Genomic DNA, 18,087 nt, shown 5'->3' on the forward strand with positions numbered 1-18,087 from the left:
TATAATGGAAGGTCTTTGATTCTTCAGGAGGAACTTAATGATTTTGATTGTGAGATTTTTACGGATGCGGCGGGCAGTGTTGGTTACGGCGCCTATTGTGGAGGTAAATGGAGCGTTGGCGTTTGGCCCGATTGGTGGTGTAAAAATGGATTTACAAAAAATGTGGTGTTGCTGGAATTGTTTCCAATCGTTGTATCTGTGTTTATCTGGGGCAACATGTTTAAAGATAGGCGGGTGCGTTTCCATTGCGATAATGCGAGTGTGGTGGCGGTGATTAATAGCCTTTCTTCTTCCTCTTCCCCGGTGATTAGATTGGTGCGGGAGTTGGTGTTGCGGTGCCTGGAGTTGAATACATGGATTTCAGCTGTTCATTTACACGGCGTTCAAAATTCTATTGCGGATGCTTTGTCTCGTTTGCAGTGAGAGCATTTCTGGGAGTTGGCACCATACGCAGAGGAGGCAGGAACAGGATGCCCTTCACATTTGTGGCAGATTGTTGCGGACGAGGCGGTCGTTTCATACAGGCTTCGGTGTCGGGACGGACTTGGTCAGGTTACGAATCGTTGTGACATACATGGGAGCAGTGGTTAGATCAGTTGGGTGCGGTTGTGTCTGACAGTGATAAGATAATGGCGCTTTTGTTATTGATAGGGTCAGCGGAGGAATGGGGTTGGTCAATGTCAAAGTTGAACAAATTTAAAGCTGTTGTGGCTTTTGGTCTCAAGCTTCAGGGTTCTATGGATGTTACGAAAGACTTCTTGATACGATAGGCATTAAGAGGTTCGTAAAGGATCCTCAATTTGTGACAAGGGCAGGCCCATAACTTTTGGGATGTTGGAACGTTTGGGGGGGGGCTTTGAGGGAGATTTGTAGTTCTCATTTTGAGGCCGTTCTATTTCGCTTGGCTTTTTCTTTGGCCTTTTTGGGGGCATTGAGACTTGGGGAGCTGGTGTCCCCTACAAAGGATTTGGCCGGGGGCTTGTTAGCCGAGGATGTAGATTTTTGGACAGGAGGTATTACCTTTTGGATTAGACGTTCAAAGACTGATCAGCTGGGGAAGGGAAAACGGGTGGTGTTAGGGAAGGTGGTGGGTGGTTTGATGTGTCCACATTGTTGTTTGGAGGATTATTGGGGATTGTGGTATGGTAGGTCCGGTCCACTGTTGAGGCACCGTCAAGGGGAGTTTTCGTCGTGGTTTCAATTTACGGCAGTGTTAAAAAAAAGTCTTAGTGTTGTTATGTCTTGACCCCTTTTTCTTTGGCTCACACTCATTTAGAATTGGGGCAGCCTTGGAGGCGGATGGCTTGGGTTTGGGTGCGGATGTAATAAGGCATATAGGAAGATGGACGTCTAATCGATATTTGTCTTACGTTCGGCGTTGAAGGGAGTATCTTGATCGAGGGTGGACATTTGTTATTTTTGTAGTAATTGTTGTTGTATCTTGCAGGTTGGACTCATCTGTTGGCTTGGATACTTCGACATTCCTTCGTTCATTGGGGAGCGATTCGGGCTGACGTTAGGCAAAATGGGAGGCAACTGGGTTTTTGCAGAGATATAGTGGTTGCTCGTTGGTTGGGATTTCGGTGCATGTTGTGGTGTAGATTGTTGTCTGAATTTGCCCGCGCTGCTCGGTTGGATCGCACGCCGGATATAGTGGTGGTACATTTGGGAGGGAACAACTTGGAGTCTAAGCCGGTGAGGGAGTTGATTTGGGATATCCGCTTTGACTTTCTGAGATTGTGGGTATCTTTTCCTGGGATGGTGATGGTTTGTTCTGTTATCGTGCCGAAGAAGACTTGGAGGGCGGCACATTCTCATAAGGGTATTAATAGGGCATGGTCAAGCTGAACAGGGCTGTAGGAAGTTTTGCTTCCCGGAATGGGGGTGTGGCGGTTTGGCATTTGGAATTGGAAGATGGGGTTGGGAACTTTTGGAGGAATGATGGTGTTCATTTAAACGATATAGGTTTGGACTTGTGGGCGCTAGCCATACAGGAAGGAGTTGAGAGAGTAGTGGCGGTGGTGGGGCACTCGCGAGCCTGAGGTTGTCAGGGCTGCTTGTGGTTGGCGGGGGGTTGGGTTGATGTTTTATGGGGTTGAACTGGCTTCGGTTTACAGGCTCTGGACGGGGTGTTTACCTCGGGAGCTTTTGGAGTTGGTTTGCCCGGAAACGGGTTACATGGTGCCCTCGAGCTGGTGGTTATGGCTGAGGGTAAAGAAGGTTAGGTTAAAAAAGTTTGTGGGGGGGCTTTTGCCCATGGTGTGCCAATATTGTTAGCTCCAAGAACCCTCCCCTCAAGTTTTTTACACAATTGTATAAGTAGTGTTATTATGTTTGTTTTGTTAATAAACAGCTGCTGTGGCCAATTTATCCAAAGAAAAAATGGTCATGTGTTAATTTGTTCAGTAATACGTTTTGGTTTTATGGAGAATTTCGTATGGTGGGATTATGATGTCATGAGAGAGAAGGACCAATCTTGGCGATACGCAGTCAAGCGGGGGGGGCTGCAATTTGCACAGCTAAATGAAAGCCCCCCCATGACTGTGGTGCCAAGGGGAGTGGGAACATTTAAAGGCAGTGCAGTGGGATTGGTTGAAAGGGGACAAAGGAGAGGGCGGGTGTTTAGGCTGAGGAGGGTGTGGGTATAAAGAAAAATGTGTGGTTAGGGACAGTACATGTGGCATTAGTAGGTAAAGAAGAACCCACCCACCCTCTTTTGTTTTTGTGGGGATTAGTTGATTGGTGGGGGTTGGGGCATTCGGTTTTAACGGGATTATTTTACTTCTAGGGAGTTAAGGTACCTTCACACTGAGCAACTTTACAACGAGAACGACAACGATCCGTGACGTTGCAGCGTCCTGGATAGCGATCTCGTTGTGTTTGACACGCAGCAGCGATCAGGATCCTGTTGTGACATCGCTGGTCGTTGCTGAAAGTCTGGAACTTTATTTGGTCGTCAGGTCGGCGTGATTCATCATGTTTGACAGCAAAAGCAACGATGCCTGCAATGTTTCTTCATGGAGCGAACAACCAATGAGAACGATAAGTACGTCACTGGATCGCTCCTGCATCGTTCTGCGTTGCCGGTGTTTGACGTCTCCTAGCGTCCTAAACAGCGACGCTGCAGCGATCGGCATCATTGTCTATATCGCTGCAGCGTCGCTAAATGTGACAGTACCTTTAGTGTTAGGTCATTGTTACAGTGGCTGCGGGGGGTTGGGTTCTTGGAGTTGATGTTTTATGGGGTTGAACTGGCTTCGGTTTACGGGCTCTGGACGGGGTGTTTACCTCGGGAGCTTTTGGAGTAGGTTTGCCCAGAAACGGGTTACATGGTGCCCTCGAGCTGGTGGTTATGGCTGAGGGTAAAGAAGGTTAGGTTAAAAAAGTTTGTGGGGCGGCTTTTGCCCATGGTGTGCCAGTTTTGTTAGCTCCAAGCACCCTCCCTTCATGTTTTTTACACAATTGTATAAATAGTGTTATTATGTTTGTTTTGTTAATAAACGGCCGCTGTGGCCCATTTATCCAAAGAAAAAATGGTCATGTGTTAATTTGTTCAGTAATAAGTTTTGGTTTTATGGAGAATTTGGTATGGTGGGATTATGATGTCATGAGAGAGAAGGACCAATCTTGGCGATACGCAGTCATGGAATGGCTGTCAGGCATGTAGAGAAGCTGATTTTTATAAAATGTGCAGTGGTCTCTTAATTTGTACCAGAGCTGTATATCTAGGGTTTAGCATTAGGACAAGGGTTAGAGATAATACTAAGGTTAGGTTTAGGGCTATGTTAATAAAATAGTTATATATTAAAAAAAACACAAAAATTTCATTAAAAAATAGTGAGTTAAAAAAAAAGGGTGATAAAGGCTGCATTCTGCTTTCCCACAGCTCCTTGCCTTTCTAGTCACTTGTAATTTTGTGAAACCTGAGACAGAAACCTTCTGGGGGAGCTGTCTTAAATTTAGAAAATTGTGCCTGGGAAAAAAAACACATTGGCAATAAAATAAATTTTAAGATTTTACATACTTTTTCTAACTCAAGGGTTAAGAATATCGTTAGGGTTAGGAGTAGGGCTTCAGATAAGGCTATGGTTTAGGGTTAGGACATGGGTTGGAGTTAGGGTTACGGTGTGGGTTAGGACGTGGTTTAGAGTTAGGGTTATGGTTCGGGTTAGGATGTGGGTTAGAGGTAGGGTTACGGTTTGGGTTAGGATGTGGGTTAGATAGGTTTAGTGTTAGGACAAGGGTTAGAGATATTGCAAGGGTTAAAATTAGAGCCAAATTAATAAATTAGTTATATTAAAAAACACACAAAGTTTAATTTAAAAAAATAAAGCGATAAAAAGACTGTAACAATGAGAAAGGTTGCATTATGTTTTCCAACAGTTCATTGTTTCTCCTCTCACTTATAATTTTGTGAGAGGAGATATAGAATCCTGTTGTGAGAGCTGTCTCAAATGTCAAAAAGTGTATCCTGTAAGAAAAAGTATGTAAAAACTAAAATTTAATTATATTGTGTGTTCTGTAGCTGGGGGAGCTCTGCCAAATTTGAAAAAGCATCCCCTGTAAAAGAAAAAAAAAAAAAAAACACTACCTATGCAATTTTTAACTAGGGTTAAGACTATGCTTAAGACTGGGGTTAGAGCTAAGGTTTGAGATATAATAATAATAATAATCTTTATTTTTATATAGCGCTAACATATTACGCAGCGCTTTACAGTTTGCACACATTATCATCACTGTCCCCGACGGGACTCACAATCTAAATTCCCTATCAGTATGTCTTTGGAATAGATATATAACTTGAGTTAGGGATATGACTAGGGTTAATGTTAGAACTAGGGATATTGCTAGGGGTAGGATAACACAATAGTTATATTAAAAAAACATGTAATGAAAAATAAATGAAAAAAGTACTATAATGTACTGTATAATTTTTTTCATCTTAAAATTATAGATCAAAATAACTAAAGGGTGAAGAGGCAAAATGGCAAACTACAATCACATCGGTATGTGTTTGGGGGATAGTGGGTTCAGTACTGGACTGGTGGAAGATACTCTGGGAAAGCTAATGGTCTACAAGTTATGAGGCACAAAACGCTTGACTTGCGCAGGCAAACCATGCTATGCCGCTGGCAGCACCTATAGAGACTGGAAGTGGGAGAGTGGCATCTGTTACATCAGGTTGACACATATAGCCAGGCTCCTGATGCTGCAAAGACTGCAGGAATCTGGGAGAACACTGATCCTTGTAGTTTAGGAAGACGGGGCTCTGTATCTCAACTCATCAGCTCACAAAGGAAGGGCAATGATTTGTTGCCCCTATGACTACCATATTTGCGCTACTAGTTTAACAGAAATCCAATATGATTCTTTTCAATTTTATACAGAAGTATTGCATTGAATCTGTGTCCGGACTCAGCCGAGTTCAAGTCCACTAATGGGAATAAAGTAAAAAAAAAAAAAAAGTAGCAGAGAAAAAAACAGATTGCCCTTTTCCTTAACCCATTGTTCTATGAGATTTAAAAAAAATAGTATTTACACATCCTTAACAACCCGACCTATAAAAATATCACATTATTTTCTAGAATTTACGCGTTTGTTCATCCTCCCACCAAAATAATGGAACAGAAGGCAATCAAGAAATAACATGTACATCCACATCATCTATGTGGTTAAACAGGGTAGTATTCTTTCCTAAGCATCGCAGCAGCATGTCAGCTGTATCTTATAGGTCGCCCTCCTGCAGATGCCGCGCACATAACTCATATCCGCAGTTTTGTCGCTCTGGTTCAGGAAATGGACTCTGGTTCAGGAAATGGATTATCAAAAATAATTATTTTTGGATTACATTCACATTCATTTGATTATAATCATGCTAGTGATCAGAACTTTTTATAATAATAACATCTACTTAACCCCTTACTGAATGAATGGTTTTGTTCTGCACTGTAAAAGATGTTGTACTGCAGCATAACGGCTGTCATCTCAAGAAATCTGTTGGCTATCAGTTACTGGATGAAAATAGAGCCAACAAAGTCCTAATTGTGACACTTTTGGTCTTTTCTAACTTCTTGGGACACAATATGAAAAAAAAAGAATGAAAATGTGAAATAATACAAGTTTTAAAAAAAATTAGGAAAATATATCAGCTTCTCTCATTTTTTACTCTAAATACCCAAACAGCAGTACGATGTGAGCGTGGAACTTCCCAACTGCGTATAAATACAGCTGGTATGTCTCCGTTCAAGGCAAAACAAGTCTCGACACAAAAACGCTTTTCATCCAGAAAATAAACAGTATAAAGAAAATCTAATCACCTACCTAACGTGCATGATGCTACCATCGAAATCTGCAAGATGTAAAGACATAGCAAGGAAGACAGGATCATTGTATCCAACTCCTTGCGAACTCCTTGAAGAAATGATGACTGTATAGATGATCTCCTGCTATACTCTGATGGCGCAGGAAATCCATTCCTTTGGAAGAATCCGGTAACTTTCCCTATTTCCTGAAATTGGCAGAGTTCAGAATTACTCCCAAGACATGAAGTTAAAATGGCGTTCTCTAGTGGCCAATGTGAAAACTGCAATGTATAGAACTTTCTTTTACATAATCACTTAATACACTCTTGAACATTGAGATTACAACACCAAGAAGGAAAAGTTGTGGAATTCTAGAAATTACAGGATGGACAGACATGCTAATAATATGCAAATGATGAAAAAGTAGAAATAAAATTTGGTCCTATCCAGTCTTGAGTACAAACGCCATTTACAGAAATCCCCGCACGTCCAGCCTTGACTGCTATTGATAAAGTTATTAATGGTCATCTGAGAAAGGTTCTGCCACTCTGAATGCACTTGGGAATGAAAATCATCAAGATCCGCTGCTGGCTGCTTCCTTCACAATTTCTGACCAATGACATCCCAGATGTGCTCAATGGGAGACAAGTCTGGAGACACCGCAGGCGTTGATAGCATGTTTAGACCACATAGGCTGCTCACAGTAGCGTAAGAAACATGTGGCCTGGTTGATGCGACATGTTGAAATACACTTTGGAGAAATGGCAGTACCACTGGTTCCACGATCAAATCAATGTAACGCTAATCTGTTAGTGTACCTGGAATGAAGACTTAAAGGGTGTAGTTTCTGTCCATTATGCCACCCCACACCATGATCCCAGGAATAAGACCAGTATTATGCTCCCTCATGAAGGCCTCTTCATGTTGGTACCCAAAGTGGTCTTTAGACCAATTTCCAGCTATCATTGCATCCAAGGCAAAAACTCATTGCTGATGAGGATAGACCTTTATTACAGCCTCAACTGCCATCTTGCCCTGCACCATGACAGCCTTTGAGAGCTGTGGAGTGAGGTTGAGAGCAGGTTGCAAAATGCAGTAACTGACAGGAGGCAAAGCAATGGTTAAAGGGACACTGTCACCTGAATTTGGAGGGAACAATCTTCAGCCATGGAGGCGGGGTTTTGGGGTTTTTGATTCACCCTTTCCTTACCCGCTGGCTGCATGCTGGCTGCAATATTGAATTGAAGCTCAATCTCTGTCCTCCATAGTACACGCCTGTGCAAGGCAAGATTGCTTTGTGCAGGCATGTACTACGGAGGACAGAGAATGAACTTCAATACAATATTGCAGCCAGCATGCAGCCAATGGGTAAGGAAAGGGTGAATCAAAACCCCAAAAACCCGGCCTCCATGGCTGAAGATTGTTCCCTCCAAATTCAGGTGACAGTGTCCCTTTAAAGTTAATTTTACTATAACAGGGGTATACTCCACACAGGGAGGGAAAAGTAGAGGCAGGGATATGGCAGGTGATATGAGCACAATTGGTGTGCTGAGGGAGGTAATAAGGGCAATAAGTAGAGTCTTAGGTTCTAACGGTGGTGCCGACGCGGTCAGCACGTGATGAATCTGGTGTCGTCCTGCAGGCCTTGATGATCCGGTTCCTGGCGGTGACGATGAGTCCTTGACGTCTTGCATGGTGATCAGATGATTGATATAATGAATTTTAGGGAGCATTGTCAATGAAAGGCTGGCACCTTTAAAAAGTACTTCCACAGACAGACTTTACACTGCAATGCCATCTAACAGATCCCAAGTAATACCCTGGTCTTCACCCTTTAACTCCTATACCGATATCTGGACTTACAAAGCAGTAAGGAGTGGATGCTGGCCAAGGGACAAGGGAGCGACCTGGCAGAGGGTAGTCACTTCAATTCCAGGAGGTCAGAGACAGGAAGAGAATCGTCAGGCAGACTGATAGTCTAAACATTGGTCGAGGTCAGAAACTGAAATCAAACAAGCTAAATAGCAGGAGAAAACCAGTGCAAGTAAAAACTATAACTGGCACCTCCTAGCAGTATGCAGGAAGTTTAATTAGGGTGTGGTGCTATATCACTGGCCACAACAGGAAGCTGATTACTCCTGCTGGACGGCACACACACCTGTTGTGCCAGACTGGACAGCACTACAGATTTCAGCCACACTATATCTCTTGGTGGATAGAGCTTCTGGCCCTGACATGTCCCCCATCACCAACATAATGCAGAGGCACCTGGTGACAGAACAAGACATTGCCGGAGCAGGTTCTGGTGGAGATGTGGCAGTAAACCTCATTTTAAGAGCGGCCTCTTTGGACCCCTAGGTTCATCCTGGAGCAATAGATGAAATCTATTTAGGTTGTTATCATTGATGTTGCTCATCGGAAACCAAGGATCTCTCCTTTCGACCATATCCCCTTCCAGATAACCAAATATTGTTATGATCTCATCATTATACATGAATCTAAAATTCTCTGTAGCTACTCCAAGTTGCCTTTGATTATTACGGGAGGAGGAGGATCTTTGAAAGGGTGAACACTTTACCTTGAGAATGAACCTGTAAAATGGTTTCTTAAATGACATCGGAAGTATCAAATGTAAAGATACAGGGTAAATTACCTCAATTATTTTATATGAAGCAATACATTTTGGAATCAGCTTGGCACAAGGAACCTTAGTCAGTCCAGAACAGATACATTTTCAGCTTTATCATACATATGCTTTTAATACCTCTAAAATTTTTGCAGATTCCAAATGAAACCACGCATTTCCTACACTCCCGAACTATAGCTTGCCACCAAAATTACCTGGCTTCCAGTCCATGAGTATTATTAATCCTAGGCTGATCTGTGAAAAATGAGTCATGTGATTTCAATAGGACTCGCAGAGGGAAATGAGGACTAATAAACAATTTTAAGGTGAGAGAATTGTACAGGGCTAGATCTTGGGATCTATAGATTTCTTCAGTCAGATCTAGAGAAAAAGCAAGAATAGGAACTTGTTTAAAGACAGAGAGAAATTTGTTGAGATCACATTGGCTTTTGTTTTTAGCACCAATTCTGAATGTCAAAATCAAAGCTCCCCGCCTAATTGTCAAGTGCTGCGGAATATGTTGGCGCTATATCAATACAATTATTATGATTATTATTATTGTAATTATTATTATATTATTATTAAAGCTATAAAAGAACAAATCCCATCTTGCTTGCCTGGGGTTGAGTTATTTGGTTGTTTCTTCAGTGACTTTATGCCTAGCACCTTTTAAGAAATGAAGCCAACAATTTATGTGAAGCATTCCTTCAACTCAGTGAAGACATGGGCCACCTCAGGTCTCCAGCAAACCACATCTTCTCCTTATTTAGTTAAGTCAATGGTTTGGCAATTTTAGAAAAAAATGTAATATATTTACAGACAAGATATACTCGAACAAGTAAAATACATTTTCAAGCTTAGGAAACAAAAAATTGTCTCTGAGTCTTTGGAGTACAGGGTGTACATGGTAGATGTGAGACTCATAATCAGTTCAATAAACCAAGAAGTCTTCCAGATAGGTCATTATATATTAACCACTTAAATCTCTGAATATGTCATTCCCAAAATTTGGATTAACAGCTAAGGCATTACGTAGTCCAAAAGTATCACGTGATACTCATAGTGACCCTCAGGTATGTTAAATGACGTCATCCACCTGTATCCTCTTACATGGATCAGGTTATATGCACCGTTGAGATCAAGTATGGCTAACCAACGGGCACCCAACAGCTGGTTATAGAGATGACGGAGGAGTGGTAACGGATACTGATTCTTGTTTCTCTCTTTTGTTAATTTATCAATAGTCAATACATGTCTGAAACTACAATCTTTTTTAATGCCAAAAAAGAAACCTACACCTGCTAGTGATGTGGACAGTTGATGAACCCATGTTGCAGACTATCTGCTACTGTATATAATTTTTCATGGCCTGATGTTCTACACCAGAAATATTATATAGTGCACTCTTGGGAGATGAAATCTTTATACCAGGTCAATGGGGAAATGATAATTTTTGTGTGTGGGTAATTTTTCCTATTCCGATACATAAGAAAAATAGCAAAATTACCTGGGGCAGGTAATCCACTGGGCATGACTTTAGACAGATAAAGACATACATTTCTTCTGACACCCAGTGTTCCAGCATACAATATCACCCTGGTGCAAATCAATAATCGATTTATGTTTACATGGTTAGACATGTAGGGCAACAGGTTTTCATTAACAAAAATGTAAATGGACTCAAAATGTAATGCACCAACAAGTAGGGACATACAGTGGGTACGGAAAGTATTCAGACCCCTTTAAATTTTTCACTCTGTTTCATTGCAGCCATTTGGTAAATTCAAAAAAGTTCATTTTTTTCTCATTAATGTACACTCTGCACCCCATCTTGACTGAAAAAAGAGAAATGTAGAAATTTATACATATTAATTAAAAAATAAAAACATAAATATCACATGGTCATAAGTATTCAGACTCTTTGCTTAGTATTGAGTAGAAGCACCCTTTTGAGCTAGTACAACCATGAGACTTCTTGGGAATGAGGCAACAAGTTTTTCACACCTGGATTTGGGGATCCTCTGTCATTCTTCCTTGCAGATCCTTTCCAGTTCCATCAGGTTGGATTGTGCACGTTGGTAGACAGCCATTTTCAGGTCTCTCCAGAAATGCTAAATTGGGTTTAGATAAGGACTCTGGCTGGGCTAGCCAAGAATGATCACAGAGTTGTTCTGAATCAACTCCTTTGTTATTTTAGATGTGTGCTTAGGGTCATTGTCTTGTTGTGGAAGATGAACCTTCGGCCAAGTCTGAGGTCCAGGGAACCCTGGAAGAGGTTTTCATCCAGGATGTCCCTCTACTTGGCCGCATTCATGTTTCCTTCAATGGCAACCAGTCATCCTGTCCCTGCAGCTGAAAAACACCCCCATAGCATGATACTGCCATCACCATGTTTCACTGTTGGGATTGTATTGGTCAGGAGATGAGCAGTGCCTGGTTTTCTACACACACAATGCTTAGAATTATCACCAAAAAGGTCTCTCTTCATCTCATCAGACCAGAGAATCTTATTTCTTATAGTCTGGGAGTCCTTCATGTGTTTTTTAGCAAACGTTGTGCGGGTTTTCATATGTCTTTCACTGAGAGGCTTCTGTTGGGCCACTCTGCCATAAAGGCCCCACTGGAGGAGGGCTGCAGTGATAGTTGACTTTGTGGAACTTTCTCCCATCTCCCTACTATATCTCTGGAGCTTAGCCACAGTGATCTTGGAGGAGGTGGTGCAGGAACTGGTGTAGGAGGTGGATGAAACCTTGATAGAAGTAGGGCCAGCAATCCTAGGTGTCATTAGCACATGTGTTGAGCCAGTGTGGGACTCAGCCCTGGCTTCCACAATGTTCACCCAGTGTGCTGTCAGGGAAACGTAGCATCCCTGGCCACAAGTGCTTCTCCTCATGTCGGTCATTAAGTGGACAATCCTAGTAAGTGCTTTGGTAAGGGCACGGGTGGTGTTCCTGGACATGTGCTGGGACTCCACACTGGGAGAAATAGTGGAGGCTGGTGACCGAGTACTAAGGTATGGCTGCTGCCATGAGTGTTATGGAACTTGTTATGAAAGGCAATTCAGTCTCACAATGGACATGGAGGTCAGAGCACACACAGTGATCTGACAATAACCCAAAATGACAGAACGAGCTCTGAGACGTGGGAACTCTGCAGACCGCAATCCCTGATCCTCTCCAAACACAACTAGAGGCAGCCGTGGATTGCGCCTAACGCTCCCTATGCAACTCGGCACAGCCTGAGAAACTAACTAGCCTGAAGATAGAAAAATAAGCCTACCTTGCCTCAGAGAAATACCCCCAAGGAAAAGGCAGCCCCCCACATATAATGACTGTGAGTAAGATGAAAAGACAAACGTAGGGATGAAATAGATTCAGCAAAGTGAGGCCCGATATTCTAGACAGAACGAGGATAGGAAAGATAACTTTGCGGTCTACACAAAACCCTAAAGAAAACCACGCAAGGGGGCAAAAAGACCCTCCGTACCGAACTAACGGCACGGAGGTACACCCTTTGCGTCCCAGAGCTTCCAGCAAAACAAATAGACAAGCTGGACAGAAAAAACAGCAACAAATAGCAAAGAAGCACTTAGCTATGCAGAGCAGCAGGCCACAGGAATGATCCAGAGAAACACAAGTCCAACACTGGAACATTGACAGGAAGCATGAATCAAAGCATTAGGTGGGGTTAAGTAGAGAAGCACCTAACGACCTCACCAGATCACCTGAGGGAGGAAACTCAGAAGCAGCAATACCAGTTTCCTCCACAAACGGAAGCTCCCAGAGAGAATCAGCCGAAGTACCACTTGTGACCACAGGAGGGAGCTCTGCCACAGAATTCACAACAGTACCCCCCCCTTGAGGAGGGGTCACCGAACCCTCACCAGAGCCCCGAGGCCGACCAAGATGAGCCACATGAAAGGCACGAACAAGATCGGGAGCATGGACATCAGAGGCAAAAACCCAGGAATTATCCTCCTGAGCATAACCCTTCCATTTAACCAGATACTGGAGTTTCCGTCTTGAAACACGAGAATCCAAAATCTTCTCCACAATATACACCAATTCCCCCTCCACCAAAACCGGGGCAGGAGGGTCAACAGATGGAACCATAGGTGCCACGTATCTCCGCAACAATGACCTATGGAAGACGTTATGTATGAAAAAAGAATCTGGGAGGGTCAGACGAAAAGACACAGGATTAATAACCTCAGAAATCCTATAAGGACCAATGAAACGAGGTTTAAACTTAGGAGAGGAAACCTTCATAGGAATATGACGAGAAGATAACCAAACCAGATCCCCAACACGAAGTCGGGGACCCACACGGCGTCTGCGATTAGCGAAACGTTGAGCCTTCTCCTGGGACAAGGTCAAATTGTCCACTACATGAGTCCAAATCTGCTGCAACCTGTCCACCACAGTATCCACACCAGGACAGTCCGAAGACTCAACCTGTCCTGAAGAGAAACGAGGATGGAACCCAGAATTGCAGAAAAATGGCGAAACCAAGGTAGCCGAGCTGGCCCGATTATTAAGGGCGAACTCAGCCAAAGGCAAAAAGGACACCCAGTCATACTGATCGGCAGAAACAAAGCATCTCAGATAGGTTTCCAAGGTCTGATTGGTTCGTTCGGTCTGGCCATTAGTCTGAGGATGAAAAGCCGAGGAAAAAGACAAGTCAATGCCCATCCTACCACAAAAGGCTCGCCAAAACCTCGAAACAAACTGGGAACCTCTGTCAGAAACGATATTCTCTGGAATGCCATGCAAACGAACCACATGCTGGAAGAACAATGGCACCAAATCAGAGGAGGAAGGCAACTTGGACAAGGGTACCAGATGGACCATCTTAGAAAAGCGATCACAGACCACCCAAATGACTGACATCTTTTGAGAGACGGGAAGATCTGAAATAAAATCCATAGAGATATGTGTCCAAGGTCTCTTCGGGACCGGCAAGGGCAAAAGCAACCCACTGGCACGAGAACAGCAGGGCTTAGCCCGAGCACAAATCCCACAGGACTGCACAAAAGTACGCACATCCCGCGACAGAGATGGCCACCAAAAGGATCTAGCCACTAACTCTCTGGTACCAAAGATTCCAGGATGACCAGCCAACACCGAACAATGAACCTCAGAGATAACTTTATTTGTCCACCTATCCGGGACAAACAGTTTCTCCGCTGGACAACGATCAGGTTTATTAGCCTGAAATTTTTGCAGCACCCGCCGCAAATCAGGGGAGATGGCAGACACAATTACTCCTTCCTTGAGGATACCCGCCGGCTCAGATAAACCCGGAGAGTCGGGCACAAAACTCCTAGACAGAGCATCCGCCTTCACATTTTTAGAGCCCGGAAGGTACGAAATCACAAAGTCAAAACGGGCGAAAAACAGCGACCAACGAGCCTGTCTAGGATTCAAACGCTTAGCAGACTCGAGATAAGTCAAGTTCTTATGATCAGTCAATACCACCACACGATGCTTAGCTCCTTCAAGCCAATGACGCCACTCCTCGAATGCCCACTTCATGGCCAGCAACTCTCGGTTGCCCACATCATAATTCTGCTCAGCAGGCGAAAACTTCCTGGAAAAAAAAGCGCATGGTTTCATCACTGAACAATCAGAACCTCTCTGCGACAAAACAGCCCCTGCTCCAATCTCAGAAGCATCAACCTCGACCTGGAACGGAAGAGAAACATCTGGTTGACACAACACAGGGGCAGAAGAAAAACGACGCTTCAACTCTTGAAAAGCTTCCACAGCAGCAGAAGACCAATTGACCAAATCAGCACCCTTCTTGGTCAAATCGGTCAATGGTTTGGCAATACTAGAAAAATTGCAGATGAAGCGACGATAAAAATTAGCAAAGCCCAGGAACTTTTGCAGACTTTTCAGAGATGTCGGCTGAGTCCAATCATGGATGGCTTGGACCTTAACAGGATCCATCTCGATAGTAGAAGGGGAAAAGATGAACCCCAAAAATGAAACCTTCTGCACACCAAAGAGACACTTTGATCCCTTCACAAACAAAGAATTAGCACGCAGGACCTGAAAAACCGTTCTGACCTGTTTCACATGAGACTCCCAACCATCCGAGAAGATCAAAATGTCATCCAAGTACACAATCAGGAATTTATCCAGGTACTCTCGGAAGATGTCATGCATAAAGGACTGAAACACTGATGGAGCATTGGCAAGTCCGAATGGCATCACTAGATACTCAAAATGACCCTCGGGCGTATTAAATGCAGTTTTCCATTCATCGCCTCGCCTGATTCGCACCAGATTATACGCACCACGAAGATCAATCTTGGTGAACCAACTAGCCCCCTTAATCCGAGCAAACAAATCAGATAACAAAGGCAAGGGGTACTGAAATTTAACAGTGATCTTATTAAGAAGGCGATAATCTATACAAGGTCTCAGCGAACCATCCTTTTTGGCTACAAAAAAGAACCCTGCTCCTAATGGCGACGATGACGGGCGAATATGCCCCTTCTCCAGGGATTCCTTCACATAACTGCGCATAGCGGTGTGCTCAGGCACGGATAAATTAAACAGTCGACCTTTTGGGAATTTACCACCAGGAATCAAATTGATAGCACAATCACAATCCCTATGCGGAGGTAGGGCATCGGACTTGGGCTCATCAAATACATCCCGGTAATCAGACAAGAACTCTGGAACCTCAGAAGGGGTGGATGACGAAATTGACAAAAATGGAACATCACCATGTACCCCCTGACAACCCCAGCTGGACACCGACATGGATTTCCAATCCAATACAGGATTATGGGCTTGTAGCCATGGCAACCCCAACACGACCACATCATGCAGATTATGCAACACCAGAAAGCGAATAACCTCCTGATGTGCAGGAGCCATGCACATGGTCAGCTGGGTCCAGTATTGAGGCTTATTCTTGGCCAAAGGCGTAGCATCAATTCCTCTCAATGGAATAGGACACTGCAAGGGCTCCAAGAAAAACCCACAACGCTTAGCATATTCCAAGTCCATCAAATTCAGAGCAGCACCTGAATCCACAAATGCCATGACAGAATATGATGACAACGAGCAGATCAAGGTAACGGACAGAAGAAATTTTGACTGTACCGTACCAATGGTGGCAGACCTAGCGAACCGCTTAGTGCGCTTAGGACAATCAGAGATAGCATGAGTGGAATCACCACAGTAGAAACACAGCCCATTCAGACGTCTGTGTTCTTGCCATTCAACTCTGGTTAAAGTCCTATCGCACTGCATAGGCTCAGGTTTAAGCTCAGGTAATACCGCCAAATGGTGCACAGATTTACGCTCACGCAAGCGTCGACCGATCTGAATAGCCAAAGACATAGACTCATTCAAACCAGCAGGCATAGGAAATCCCACCATGACATCCTTAAGGGCTTCAGAGAGACCCTTTCTGAACATAGCTGCTAGCGCAGATTCATTCCATTGAGTGAGCACTGACCATTTTCTAAATTTCTGGCAATATACCTCTATCTCATCCTGACCCTGACAAAGAGCCAGCAAATTCTTTTCTGCCTGATCCACTGAATTAGGCTCATCGTACAGCAATCCGAGCGCCAGGAAAAACGCATTGACATCACCCAATGCAGGATCTCCTGGCGCAAGAGAAAATGCCCAGTCCTGAGGGTCGCCGCACAAAAAAGAAATAATAATCAAAACCTGTTGAACTGGATCACCAGAGGAACGAGGTTTCAAGGCCAGAAATAACTTACAATTATTTTTGAAACTCAGAAACTTAGTTCTATCTCCAAAAAACAAATCAGGAATAGGAATTCTTGGTTCTAACATAGATTTCTGATCAATAGTGTCTTGAATCTTTTGTACTCTTGCCGAGAGCTGATCCACAAATGAAGACAGACTTCTAATGTCCATCGCTACACCTGTGTACTGAACCACCCAAATGTCTAGGGGAAAAAAAGACAAAACACAATGCCAAGAAATAAAAATGGTCTCAGAACTTATTTTTTCCCTCTATTGAGAATCATTAGTACTTTTGGTTTCCTGTACTGTTATGAAAGGCAATTCAGTCTCACAATGGACATGGAGGTCAGAGCACACACAGTGATCTGACAATAACCCAAAATAACAGAACGAGTTCTGAGACGTGGGAACTCTGCAGACCGCAATCCCTGATCCTCTCCAAACACAACTAGAGGCAGCCGTGGATTGCGCCTAACGCTCCCTATGCAACTCGGCACAGCCTGAGAAACTAACTAGCCTGAAGATAGAAAAATAAGCCTGGGGGTATTTCTCTTGCCTCAGAGAAATACCCCCAAGGAAAAGGCAGCCCCCCACATATAATGACTGTGAGTAAGATGAAAAGACAAACGTAGGGATGAAATAGATTCAGCAAAGTGAGGCCCGATATTCTAGACAGAACGAGGATAGGAAAGATAACTTTGCGGTCTACACAAAACCCTAAAGAAAACCACGCAAGGGGGCAAAAGGACCCTCCGTACCGAACTAACGGCACGGAGGTACACCCTTTGCGTCCCAGAGCTTCCAGCAAAACAAATAGACAAGCTGGACAGAAAAAACAGCAACAAATAGCAAAGAAGCACTTAGCTATGCAGAGCAGCAGGCCACAGGAATGATCCAGAGAAACACAAGTCCAACACTGGAACATTGACAGGAAGCATGAATCAAAGCATTAGGTGGGGTTAAGTAGAGAAGCACCTAACGACCTCACCAGATCACCTGAGGGAGGAAACTCAGAAGCAGCAGTACCAGTTTCCTCCACAAACGGAAGCTCCCAGAGAGAATCAGCCGAAGTACCACTTGTGACCACAGGAGGGAGCTCTGCCACAGAATTCACAACAGGAACTGCAACACAGAACTAGGATAGAAGGGGGAAAACTGACCCTGCACTGAGACTAGGCTGATACCCTACTATGGAGGGGGCGACCCATTCCTTGTGAATAGACCCACCGACGTTCCTAGGTTAACTTCAGCGAAGATATATAGATGGGGGAAGGAGGTCCCTGAAAGATCTAAGGACTGGGTATAAAAAACAGGTCACCTCTTAATAGAAATCACAGAGAAGGCTGCAGAAACCAACTGAAAACAGAAACTAAGGATAGCAGAACTAGAGATCCCAGAACTGCATAAAATCCAACACAGAAAG

General features: G+C 43.7%; 1 protein-coding gene across 1 annotated transcript in view; it reads right to left on the reverse strand.

Moving 5' to 3' along the window:
* Positions 1-18,087, reverse strand: part of LOC138666674 (uncharacterized) — a 70,944-nt gene that overhangs the window by 36,140 nt on the left and 16,717 nt on the right. Inside the window, exon 2 of the mRNA XM_069754862.1 lies at positions 6,322-6,508. Within this exon, the coding sequence (XP_069610963.1) occupies positions 6,322-6,508 (187 nt within the window). The remainder of the gene's footprint in view (positions 1-6,321; positions 6,509-18,087) is intronic.

The sequence above is a fragment of the Ranitomeya imitator genome, chromosome 2 (genome assembly GCF_032444005.1).
Source record: "Ranitomeya imitator isolate aRanImi1 chromosome 2, aRanImi1.pri, whole genome shotgun sequence".
Classification (NCBI taxonomy): domain Eukaryota; kingdom Metazoa; phylum Chordata; class Amphibia; order Anura; family Dendrobatidae; genus Ranitomeya; species Ranitomeya imitator.